Raw genomic sequence first — 12814 nt, 5'->3', positions numbered from 1 at the left:
AGGCGTTACCAATGCACATCCTGGTTGCTGCTATAACTGACCTTTTTACTTCCTCATGCAGCTGCTTTTTAGTCCAGTGAGGAACTTTGATGGAGCCATATAAGAGCAGGTGTTCCTTGGTAGTGAGGTAACTAAACAAGACATCGTGCTGCATACAGACCCCCATGTTCTTCCGTACAGTGTGTAGGTCTGTTTTGAGATCTTTTCCATAAACAAAGATGGTACCTGCTGAGGCTCCAAATAGCCCAGTCAACATGGAGCTGAAAATGAAGAAATGATAAATTAGGTGTCAACCAAGCATTTAAGCTAAATTTTAGGGCTAAATGTATCTCAGTCATTAGCCAACAATATTAACAGTGTATTTCCTCAGGCAAGATCAAGCTATAAAATAAAATAGTATTAAATGGGAACAAACATTAAATTACTTTTAAGCTTTTAATTATTTAGAGCGTTACATAAATGCTACCCAGTGACAATGATGGGGATGGGGCCATGGTAACAATGATGATCATGGTTTTAAACTTTAATTGCAACTACACTCTCTCCTTGAGCAAACTCACACACTTCCCTGGCATCAGATAGTATCTCTAGGTCATGGAGTCTCAAATTTTTAACTCTAGTCGAGACCTCATCACTCAGTTCCAGGTTTGTACTATACATCCAACAGATAGTGCCACTTCTCCATGAGATGTCTTACAGGATCCTCAAACTCAACATGTTTAAAACTTAATTCAGGATCTTTGCCCTCAAACCCGTGTCCCCACTGATGTTCCTCTTTCACCATATGATGAACCTATATACTGGTTGCACAAACCTGGGATCCAGAAGTTGTGTTTGCATCCTCCTCCTATCTCTGTTTTCTACCTCCACCCATATGTCCCATTTTCCCAGACACACCACAGTGCAAGCCACACCACCACTTGCTCCTGACCACCATAGTCTCTTAACTCACCTTCCCATGTGAACATCGGTCACCTTCAGTCTCTTTCTCTACACTGTGATTATTCTCTATCGTATCAGATGATTGCTCATCATCTTTCAGATGGTTAGTAGACCGGGAAACTATTTAATATCCCTCTTCTCCAATAAAATGTAAGCTCCACGAGTCTGGCAAAGGACCTATTTTCTCACCACTCTCTCTTTTAGTACCTAACTAGTATCTTGTACCTTGTGCATAATAGACCTTAAATGACTACCGTGGATTAAATAGGGCATCGATATTATATGCAATTCTTCCCATAAAAACACATTGAACTACAAACAATATATTCATTCTTTATATTCAGAAGAATAAAATTGAGACTTTCTCAGCTAAAATTACATCCTCTTCAAAAGCCTTCTCCATCTCTTTTTTTTCATTGTTCTTTTATTGCCTATTAGAAATCCTGTTTTTAAGCACTGTATGCTCACTAGAAAGCCAACTTTGAATTTAAACAGGCCATATAAATAAGAGCAACTGCACACATTCACTCATTTCATAACCTTCCTTTGTCCCCTCTTATTTACAAAAGAAAAATTAATTTGAATATATTTTGGCAGTCACTGAGCTTACTTATGATGATACTAAATAGGATATCTAGCAACTGACACTTTCTCAAACAAGGGCCAGGGCAGCAACGGCATCTTAGCACTGACTTCCAGCAAAGCCATGTGGAGCATTGGTGGCGAGTCACAAAAAAATTCAAAAGAATGTCACTTTAAAAACATTTGAATCTCTTCTCCTTTTGGACACAGGAAAATGCTAGTTAAATGAAGAGTGAGAAAGAACAGCCCATGTACCGCTCCTAGCCTTTTTGAACTATATCTGATGGCTGGTGATTCTTTCCTTTCTTCATGAATCAAGGCAAGGAGCAGCTGGGGCTGAGTGTGTTTATAGCAGAGTGTGTAAACTCAAAATTATACATGGGCCAGAATAGAAATGCAAATAAATGGAACAGACTGGGCATATGAGACAGTGCAGATTTGTGGGGAACAGGAATAAATCAGAAAGTAGATGTTCCCTTTAAGAGAACAGTCACCAGTAAGTCCCAACCAATTGTCCCTACCTAGGACTGTGGACCCAATGTTGTCCGAACTTCCTATTATCCAAGAAATGTCAAGAACATTTCTTTTTATTGGGACATTTCTCCATTTTAAAATACTGGCACTGAGTTAAACATTTTAAGAAGTACTAGGTGGGTCTGATCTGGCTTTTGAGCTCACAGCATGGGACCTATGATTTAGACTACATTCTATAGTAAACAAATTGAGCTATCTTAATCCATCTGGGAGATGTAATAACATTATTCTTTATGAAAGAGGTGAGGAAATATTAAGTAATATGCTTCCACGACAATAAGTGTTCAAAAAGTAACATACATTGTAGTAGTTTTCCCGGCTCCATTGGGCCCCAGCAATGAAGTAATGTGTCCTTCATAAAAGTTCAGATTGAGGTTATCAACAGCAATTTTCGAGCCATAGATCTTTGTGACCCCATGCAGGGCAACCCCAACTGTGAGATCTTTAGGTTCAGGCTCAATGTTGGAGGGAAAAATGTACTCAGGACCTGGAGGGAAATCAAGAGAAGAGTTACAAGCTCACAAAGAAGGAAAATGCAGCTAGAGCTAGATTTTTGCTTAATTAAAAATTGAAGACTGTATAACAATATAGCCCTCTAAGTAAAAATAATTCTGGAAACAAATGATCTATTATCTTTAGCCTCCTTCTCATCTGGTTAAAGAATGAATAAGGGTGAGGAACCACGTTCTCTAAGGGTGATATTACCCTTCTGTCAGAATAGGTAGTCCTAGAATACAGTATCATAATAATGAATTTCCCTTTATTCAGCAGATCTTGAATATTAAAAAGACAGTCTAAGTCTTGTTCCTCTGATCAGAAAAGATAATACCAACTTATGGAAAAAATGTCTACAAGGTGTGATTTTATAGTGACAAAGCCAGCTCAGTTCTGTGGTTTATAGATTCCAGTTCATTAATTACTATCTACATGTGCTTCAGGCATCACAAATAGACCATGGATATGGGTCATCCTTACTTTGCAAAGATGGCACTACTTACCCAATGTCAGCAAGTCATGAGCTTTCAAGTGTTTGTGTCCAGTGTTGGTGATGGGTTATGATAAATTATCTGTACTTGTACCTTGGTTACTCTTTTTGACTAGTGACAGATGGCTGGAGTTAGGGGTGTAGACTGTGTCCCAGGCACAAAATTTTTCTGTGTGTGTGTCTAACTGGACCACAAAGGGATCTACAATCTTGGCCTAATTAGCTCCATATGTTAACCAACTGAGCTAATGAGCCCAGAAAAAGCCACAATTTAATCTCCGTAAGAGTCTAAACACATATGTGTAGACATATTCATCCATGACTAAAAGAATGATAATTTTGCCATTTAGAAAAACCTAATTAAAATCACTAGTCATGTAAATTTTATATCACTTCTGTCATAATAATGCTTGTTGTTGACCTACTTGTCTTACTAGCAGATGGGTTCGTGTTCTGCATCATGATATTAGTAAACATAAGGCCATTGCTTTTCTCATGTTTCCCGTCTGTACATCCCAATCGCTCCTTCCAATAGGAAGGAAGGACTGGAAAATACCATGGAGCTGCCATACCATATGTACCTGTAATGAAAATGTATTAGGAAGAGTAAATATTAGTTGACTGTTAACACGAAACATCAGAAACTAAACAACAGAATGTTATATATGGTTCAGAAAGTATTTTCATTTTTTTTTGATCTATATCAAACTAAAGCGTAGTCTGTTTCCAAAGTAAAGCAAAAAAAGATAAGCTCTCTTTTATTCTTTTTAAAAAACAGCTTCATTAAGGTATAATTATATGGCATAAAATTTACTCATCACAGTAAGTGTAGGGGTAGATGATTTTTAGTAAATATAAAGTTGTGCAACCATCACCACCATCCATGCATCAGAACCACCATCCATACATTATAGCTTCAAAAATTTTTCTCATGACCATTTACAGATAACCCCTGCTTCTACCCCAAGTTCTAGACAATCACTGATTTGCTTTCTATCTTTACATATTTGTCTTTTATAGGAATTTTATATAAATGGAACAATACTCTTTTATTCATTTAGAACATTAGGAAAATGTACAAATATCAATAAGGCTGAATGGAAAAGCTCCCAAGCATGTTAAAAGTGATGACTACTTGAGACCTAGGATGGGGGACCCAACTACTGTTTTCCATTAGAATTTGGTAAATTTTCCTTAGAATTAAGAGATCTGGTTTTTGCTTTATCACATGTCAAAAGCCCATTTGAAAAGACTGGATTCCATGCTCCTTAATCCACTCCATCCTTTAAAGGAACATCAGATTATCAACAACAGCCAAACTATGGAGAGAGCCTAATTGTCCATCGACCGAAGAATGGATAAAGAAGATGTGGTACACATACACAATGGAATATTACTCAGCCATCATAAAGAATGAAATCTTGCCATATGCAATGATGTGGATACAGCTACAGTATATTATACTAAGTGAAATAAGTCAGAGAAAGACAAAGACCATATGATATCACTCACATGTGGAATTTAAAGATTTTTTTTTTTTTTTCTTGACAGAGAGAGACACAGCGAGAGCAGGAACACAAGCAGGGAGAGTGGGAGAGGGAGAAGCAGGCTTCCCGCTGAGCAGGGAGCCCGATGCGGGGCTCGATCCCAGGACCCTGGGATCATGACCTGAGCCGAAGGCAGACGCTTAACGACTGAGCCACCCAGGCACCCCTCACATGTGGAATTTAAGAAACAAAACAGATGAACATATGGGAAGGGGGTAAAAAAAAAGGAGAGAGGGGAGCAAATCATAAGAGACTCCTAACAGTAGAGAACGAACTGAGGGTTGATAGAGGGTGGTGGGTGGGGGATGGACTAGACGGGCAATGGGTATTAAGGAGGGCACTTGTTGGGATGAGCACTGGGTGTTGTATGTAAGTGATGAATCACTGAATTCTACTCCTGAAACCAATATTGCACTGTATGTTAACCAACTAAAATTTAAATAAAAATAATAAAATAAAATTAAAATTAAATAAAATAAAGGAACATTAGAGAAAGAATTCACCAGTGCATTATCTCATCCTGGAAAATCATGGTTAGTTCTGGGATGGCAAATCAAATATTAGAAAATATATATTAGCTGATTTATAGTTATGAAAACTATAGAAAAATATATCTGTTGGAAGTATGTTCATACCTGGAAACACATTCCTGACATACCAAGCAATAAGGAAATAAATTAAAGAATCAGCTAGGATTAGACAGCACAGCCAGCCAAATGAGGTGGTGTCATCCTGAACTGGGGAACTGTACATATTTTCCCACTGAAGACCTAAAAAGTGAACACATATATTTATTCTTCTGTGAGACATACTGCAGTTGTGAATGCCACAATCCAGTTTTAAAGCAAGTGAGCCTACCAATGCCTTGCTCCTCATATCTTGCAATGTACTGACTTGCATAACTGAATGCTGTTGGGGACAGCAGACTCTGTGAAGAAAATAAACAGCAATGATAGTTCTTATAGATTTTGTACAAGAGGGATCTAAACATACTTAAAACTTTGGACACTTAATATAGGTAAAATTGACACTAACTCCCTAAGCATATTTAAAAATACAGAGGTCCCTTAGCAAGCCCGCTACCACTCTGAAGGAAGAGAAGAGGGAATAGCAGAAAACAAAAGCAGAAAAATTACAACTTGGAAGATATTTGTCAAAAATCCAAAATATATATCTACACTTGGTAAATGTTGCTTAGCAATTTATAAAATAGGAAATTATAGGGTAATGCAATGTTAAGACTAAAATCAAATAAACGATTAGGAGCCAGAGGATGTTTTTACTTCATAAATTGATTACAGGTAACAGAAGTACTATGAGTGAAAATATACTAAAATATGAATTGATTGAATACTTATAATGCAACACATTAGAAATTTAATGTCCTTTTAACCCAAAGCAGTCAATGTTAAATGAAAGTTATTTAACACTATTTCCATAAACACCAAAGTTTCAATATGACTCTCAGTGAGATTTATTTTTCTGCTTTCCAAATTTCAAAGTAAGTATTTTTAATGATTTCATTAAATTTCTTAAATTAATTCAATACTTCTGAATTGAAACAGGCAGAAAAGACTATATGCTGTCAGTGCATTTGTCTTTATGCCTATAAGTAATAGTGAATGTTACGAAAACCATGAAAATTATTCATATAGGATAATAACTCCAGTAATAAAGGTTTTAAGATATTTAAGGAATTGGACCAGAGAAGAAGTCAGGATTTTTGATGATCTTTAAAATGTAACACATTACATTTTAACTATTCTTTCTTCAGAAATTATTTCTTACCAGAAGTGCTGTTAAGAAAAGTCTCTTTTTCATTGTCTTATGCTTGTACAGTGTACAACAATGTAGAAAAACTATCATTAGGACAGTTAAGCTTATTTTGCAATCACAGAACTTTTCAATTAGATAAGTGAACTTCCAGTTTAAGAGTCTAAAAACATAAGAAGAATCAATTCTTATCACACCCTGACCATTCAGTTGTGACAGTTGACTCACCATGAATACTTTTATTACATAGCTCAACTCATCCTCAACTGTAATCAGAACAATAAATGGAAAAAAGGCAATGATGTAGATGAGGCTTCCAATCAGGGCTGCAATGTTGGTGTTATTGAAGAAGACACTGATAAGATAGCTCATGGCAATAACTGAGAAGCTATAGTCCGAAAAATACAGGAACAAAATGAACCCATTTGTTTTAGGAAGAATATTGCCAAACTTGAGTATAATGATGAGGATGACGATGGTCACCAGTAAAAATCCAACGCTCTCTATAAGCCAGGCAAAAAAGTGGCTGCAGGAATTCACACCCATCATCTTCATGTACTGCGAAAAGGAAAAAGTGTTAGCCACTTTTTGAGCCAATATTCTCTCAAATAGCAATTATTTCTGCACCATGACAAAATGCTCAGGAGACTCTTCATATATATGGAACTAGGCATCTTAATGATTTTCATAAGTCAAGGATTTGTCCATGCTTGCTATGTAAAATTAATATGACCATTTATATCGGCCCATTTTAAATTATATGCTTTCAGAGTGCCCCAGTATAATGGATGATTTGGATGGTGAGGTTCTTTTTTTTTCCAATTTCGTTTTATAACTGGTATCTAACTAATGTATCCAAATTAAATTAGTTTAGAATAGATTATCAAAATTTATGGTGTCTCCTGCAGAATTTTACGACATGAATTTGACATTTGTACAGTCATGAATATTTCAAGCTCATAGAAAAACACGGTTTATTTCAAATTCAGTGTAGGGACTGAGATAATAAAGCTCCATTTTTTTTAAAACGAAACATTAATGGACAACACAATCAGTACTCTTGTTCCTGAGAGAAAGAGAATAAACCTGACTCCTAAGAGTTAAAACATGGAAACTTTGAAGGGAGACTTTCTGCCTTTTGGCACAGCTTCCCCATCCTTAAGATCATTGGGAGTTTAGGGCAGGTTTGTCATCTTTGTTTTCCAAAAAGACATTCATGCACCCAAAATGAACTCATGTATCTGAGATCATCTATACCTCTCTCTCAATTTATATTTTTTAATAACTCAGTGATATCCCTAGAGACCAAGGCATTCCACCAAGGTAGAAAAACAGACCAGCATGATGTGTTTGACCATTAACTCAAAGGGATTCTGAAAGATCTAAATTCCCCTGGATCTTAGCTGTCTTGAATTTGGTGACATGTTGCACTTCGAGGGAACCTGGATATCCTGGTTTCTAGTTTTAACAATACATGATTAATGCTAAGCTTATGAATCTAACAGTCCATTTTAAAAAAGAACAAAAGAAAAGCTCCACTAACAGCTTTATAATCCAGTATTTTGGGTAAATTCAAGGATTTTCAATGTCCTCCTTCTTTAAAACTAACTTGTCTAGAAAAAAAAAAGGAACGTGCTGAATCTTTTGCTCTACACGTAAAATAGTGAATTTTACTTTCTGCCTTTGCAACTTATCACATTTTGATAACTCTGCTGCTCCTCCTGTTGCCATGGAAACAGCCAACTGACTGCCAACAGTCGAAGCTGTGGGCCTTAAGCTAATCACCACTGAGAAAAAGCCTGTGACTTTTCCTCTTAACTTTGTCCTCTTCCTCACCTTCCTCCCTCCTTACTGCTTCTCTCCTCCCAGGCCTTCCGCCCTTTGCAGTAAAGACTCAACTTATGTTTCCATAGGAATGGAAGTGGGGGTCAAAGTAAAAAAAACCAGCATGGAGCGAAGATGCACTATGGAAGGTTTCTTCCAGTTGTTACGCATCTATCATTGAAAACAAAATTACATTTCGGTATGAGAAAATATCTCACAGGTCTTATTTTCGAAATTTTCTCTCTACTCCCCAACCCATTTGAGAAAATTACTGTGTCATGTTTGATGACTGCATTTTAGAGACACTCGCCTATTCAATTATGACCATGATCATGTTAGCTCTTTTTATTTGCCTTTCCTATTTGTTTTGAGATTTAATTGAGTTTATAATTAACTGGGGAGTTATGGGACCCATATAACTACTCCAAAGCTGATATTCACCACCTAATTTCATGTGCCTTATACGAAAAATATCTCCTCTCCAATAGCAGTGCATGTCAGTAGGACACAATGTCAGCATATTTCACAAGGTGGATATAAAATATCTAGGACACTATCAAGGACATGAAATAAAGCTGTCTTGGTGTGTACAAACATGTTTTCTTCCCCCAAATTGATAGCTTCAAAACATATATATATATATATATATATATATATATACACACATATATATAATATACATTATATATCTAGTTCATAGCCTTATTAAAAGATAATCTGGCAAATCTGAAGACCAGACTAAAGGTGTTTATCATTGTAATTTTGAAATTTTCAAGACTCGAGATCAGATTCCTTTTTCCTGAGCGTTGGTAAAGTTGGAGAATGATCACTGCTTCTTACTGAAACGGACTGAGTTAGGTGCCTCCAAAAGTGTTCACTATTTAACATTCTAGCATGAAACTTCAGTGTTAAACTTCAGGATTTTATGCCATGAGGAGAACAGCTGTTATTCATAAAGAGAAAGAGCAACGAGAGCATATAAGTCATCCATAAATTATCCAGATTCACGGCCAACTTCGTTATAATAAACAAGACCAAACTTGCTGATGGAAGATGGCCCACAGAGAACGTCCGGCTGTGCTTTCCTGGATGTCGTTAGATGCTCCTCAGAGTGACATATGTCAGGTGCCAGCTTTGCAATCAAAGAATCACCTGTCTCAAGCCTCCCAAACCTGCCTGAAGCAATTCATCAATATCTGATAACCTGTTGCTCAAGGAAAACCCCTCTACACAGTGGTCAGAGTTTACTCCAGTTTATGGCAGAAGATAAAGAGAAGAGATTCTGTAAGATTTGGGATAAATGTATTGCCACATTCAAGAGAAGCTTATGCACAGGGGTTGACATTAATGCTTTCAGGAAAAGAAATCACAAATATTCATATATGTCAAGCACTAATTTATAAGGAGTAATACCATTTTATACCTAAACTAAAAAATTTTTCTTAACACTAGATATTTATATTACTGCTTTTTAGTAAGATATAAAGGATGTTGTGATCACTACCTGAAATGTTCCAAATTCCCACTAGTATGATGGATAGTGTCTATCAAGGAGACATAAACATTGTCTAACGTGAAGCACCAAAGGACTAAAATCCCTTACATAATTCTTGGTAACATCTCTCCAGACCACAGATATTTTAGATTATCTATGAACTGAGAAAGAACACCTCCAAATTTTGTCCCAGCTGAATATAAGCATTGGAATCTCCATAAATGACTTACATTAGAAGCTAACTCATAAATCAAGAAAATAATGTCAAAAAGTATTTTTCTGTGTGTTGTAAATCAATTTTTTGTATAGCTTTAATATTTTAATTGTTAAAAACAAGGAACACAGAACAAAACCCAACTGAAAGTCATTTCAAAATAGTTTTTTTTTTTTTTTAACTACAGGCTTAATTTCATCGACAAACTTATTGGGCATTAATATTTGTGCTAATTCCTTTAACAAGTTAAAGGAATTCACTGGAGTCATACTATAACAAGGTCAAGGATTAATGGCTTCACTGGAATAGCAACTAACTTGGTTTTCTTGCCCAGATTTAAGAACAGTTACAGGAGGAAAAAGGTAATTTTTTTAACCTTTTTTAAAAATTTAATTGGAATGAGAAGGATGTAGAGAATTAAAAGCTTTAGAACTTAGTGAATATTAAGATGATGGTATTAAAAGTGATTTTGAGTCTCTGGGAACCTAACAGATTTTCCATCATCATCTTCAAAAGTCTTTAAGGGTCTATGCTACCAAAATAAGATTGTGAGAGGGAAAGCAGCTATACTGTGGAAAAGGATTGGTTGAAAGTCAAGACATTCGAGTTCCAGACCTAGATCTACCACTAACTAGCTCTGCAGTTTTCAGCAAGTCACCTCTCAGTGGGCTTAGCTTTTTCACTTTTAAAAAGGAGGAGGGAAGATGAGAACCATGGGCAGTACAGGAAGGCTGAGCAGGAGGCATTGAGAATATTCCACTTATTCCAGTCCCAGTTCCATCAATTCATCTCACAAATAGACTGAACTCCTTTGAATTTAGGATGCTGCTGATTTTTTTTTTAAAGATTTTATTTATTTATTTGACAGAGACAGAGATAGCGAGAGCAAGAACACAAGCAGCGGGAGTGGGAGAGGGAGAAGCAGGCTTCCCCTCGAGGAGGGAGCCCGATGTGGGACTCGATCCCAGGACCCTGGGATCATTACCTGAGCCAAAGGCAGACGCTTAATGACTGAGCCACCCAGGCGCCCAGGATGCTGCTGATTTTAAGACATGCCATTATTTGACATGGCAGCAAGAAAGAAAAATCACCACCAAATAAATGATGACACCTTATCAAATGCATCCCAATTTCAGAGGCTTTAAGAAGCAAGGAAAAAAATCTTGACCTTAGAACTGATAAAATATGGATGATTGAATGCCTTTCTTGTTGTGGCAATGAGAGAGCCACATTCTGGAAATGTATTGCTGAATTAAGTCTAGATAGTAAGACTTAGAAAGTTTAATGGATTGAGCCCAAGTGAACTGGAAGACTCAAAGCCCGATTCTCTGATTCCACGTTTGGTGATCTTGTACTATATGACTTTGACCCCCAAGATCAGGTAGTTAAATTTTGAAAGTAGATGCATGCAAAATGAAGACACAAAGCTACCAAACAGAAATTGGATCATCATTAAAAGTATGTCTTTCATGTCTTCAATTAAGAAAGAACTCTTCATTATGCTTCGTTATTTTTGTGGCATCCATAGATGCAGTCAAAGAGCATCATCTTCAAACACAAAATAATACAGTGTGTGTATAACATATACACAATATAATACTTATATTTACTGTGTGTTTCTACTACAAATACTATTTTTAAGGTAGATATTTATTTTGAAGTGGAAAAGAACTCAATTTCTATCACAGTTTTCAACTTTAAAGTTTCCCTTTAATCTGTAAAGATTCACTTCTGAGTACCAGGAACCTGAAAGAGAAACATAAGGTAGGTGCTTGCAACCAAAATTCTGGTTTAGGGCATGGATTCAAGTTTCTAAATTGGAATTAAGAAAGCATTGCACAGAGTCCTGAATACAACAGAACTCAAACCAGTTGACGAGAGGTTTACCAAATTATAACTGAAATACAAAAAATGCAGCTGTGAGGATCAACCAGAATTCAAATAGAAAAGGTAAGAAGTATTGGTTCAAACCCTAAGACACCCCTGGAAGCCTGATGCTGAGCTCACAGAAACATGAAGCAGTAATTTGTACCTTGTGAGGAGAAAGAATCAATTGCCTGGAAGCATTGGCAAAGTCAGTCTGGAAAGCGCAAGTGGGCTAACAGGTTACTCTAACCTCATTATGTCAGGCTGTCAGCCAGGCCTTGCAGTAATTATTGTGCCCCAGTTTTGAAGTGTTTCTGCTTTCTTTTTGCTCCATGAGTGAGTGTAAGAATGGACTTATTACAGGATGGGCAGATAACATAGTTCTTATTCCAATACAATCCCCAAATCACACAATGCTGTTTCATAAATTCTAAAAAGAAGTAAGATATTTGGGATTTGGAGATAATGATGAGGAACATGCTCCAGAAGAGATCATGCTTTACATCCCAGGTCCTGTCTTTCATCATTATATTATTCACCTAGTCAGTAGCATAACATAAAATTCTTAGTCGCTATAAATCATGAATCAGTGGAAGATAGAGGAGAAGATAATTGAAGAAGACAAGGTATGCTGGAAAGAGAATTTGCTTCATGAGAGCTGAAACAAGCCATCTGTCTGTCCATGACTACGTCTGCGTCTATGTCCATATATCTGCATCTATTTTCACTTGGACTCATTTAGTTACCATGCCAACAGTCTTCCTGCCTTACTAGTTATTATTTAAACTTCCTGTGTTAGATCCTAAGTCCTATAGGAACTTCTTGGACAAAATTACTGTCAGGATCATAAATTGTACTCAGATTTTATTCAGAATTATTTATATTTCATTTTCTAGAGGTACTTATAAAATGAATTCTATATAACTTTGTGAGAAAACAGAATATTGCCATATCAGCTGCCTTTATGATTCATAAAATATTTTTCTTTTTAAATTCATGAGGAATGGGTCAGGCTTTCTGAGTTTGTATAGGCATGATGAAAATCATAGTAA

The 12814-nt window shown here is 36.4% G+C and overlaps 1 protein-coding gene across 1 annotated transcript in view; it reads right to left on the bottom strand.

Annotated features, from left to right (window-relative positions):
- ABCA12 (ATP binding cassette subfamily A member 12) overlaps positions 1 to 12814 on the bottom strand; it is a 167568-nt gene that overhangs the window by 39981 nt on the left and 114773 nt on the right. The window contains exons 24-29 of the mRNA XM_032413454.1: positions 6592 to 6921; positions 5449 to 5518; positions 5226 to 5360; positions 3469 to 3624; positions 2359 to 2545; positions 42 to 260 (exon numbers count right to left, since the gene is read on the bottom strand). Of these exons, the coding sequence (XP_032269345.1) occupies positions 42 to 260; positions 2359 to 2545; positions 3469 to 3624; positions 5226 to 5360; positions 5449 to 5518; positions 6592 to 6921 (1097 nt within the window). The remainder of the gene's footprint in view (positions 1 to 41; positions 261 to 2358; positions 2546 to 3468; positions 3625 to 5225; positions 5361 to 5448; positions 5519 to 6591; positions 6922 to 12814) is intronic.

This window comes from Phoca vitulina, unplaced genomic scaffold (assembly GCF_004348235.1).
Source record: "Phoca vitulina isolate PV1807 unplaced genomic scaffold, GSC_HSeal_1.0 scaffold1, whole genome shotgun sequence".
Lineage (NCBI taxonomy): Eukaryota > Metazoa > Chordata > Mammalia > Carnivora > Phocidae > Phoca > Phoca vitulina.
Note: the sequence above shows the minus strand (reverse complement) of the source record. Positions and strands in the feature narration are given on the sequence as shown.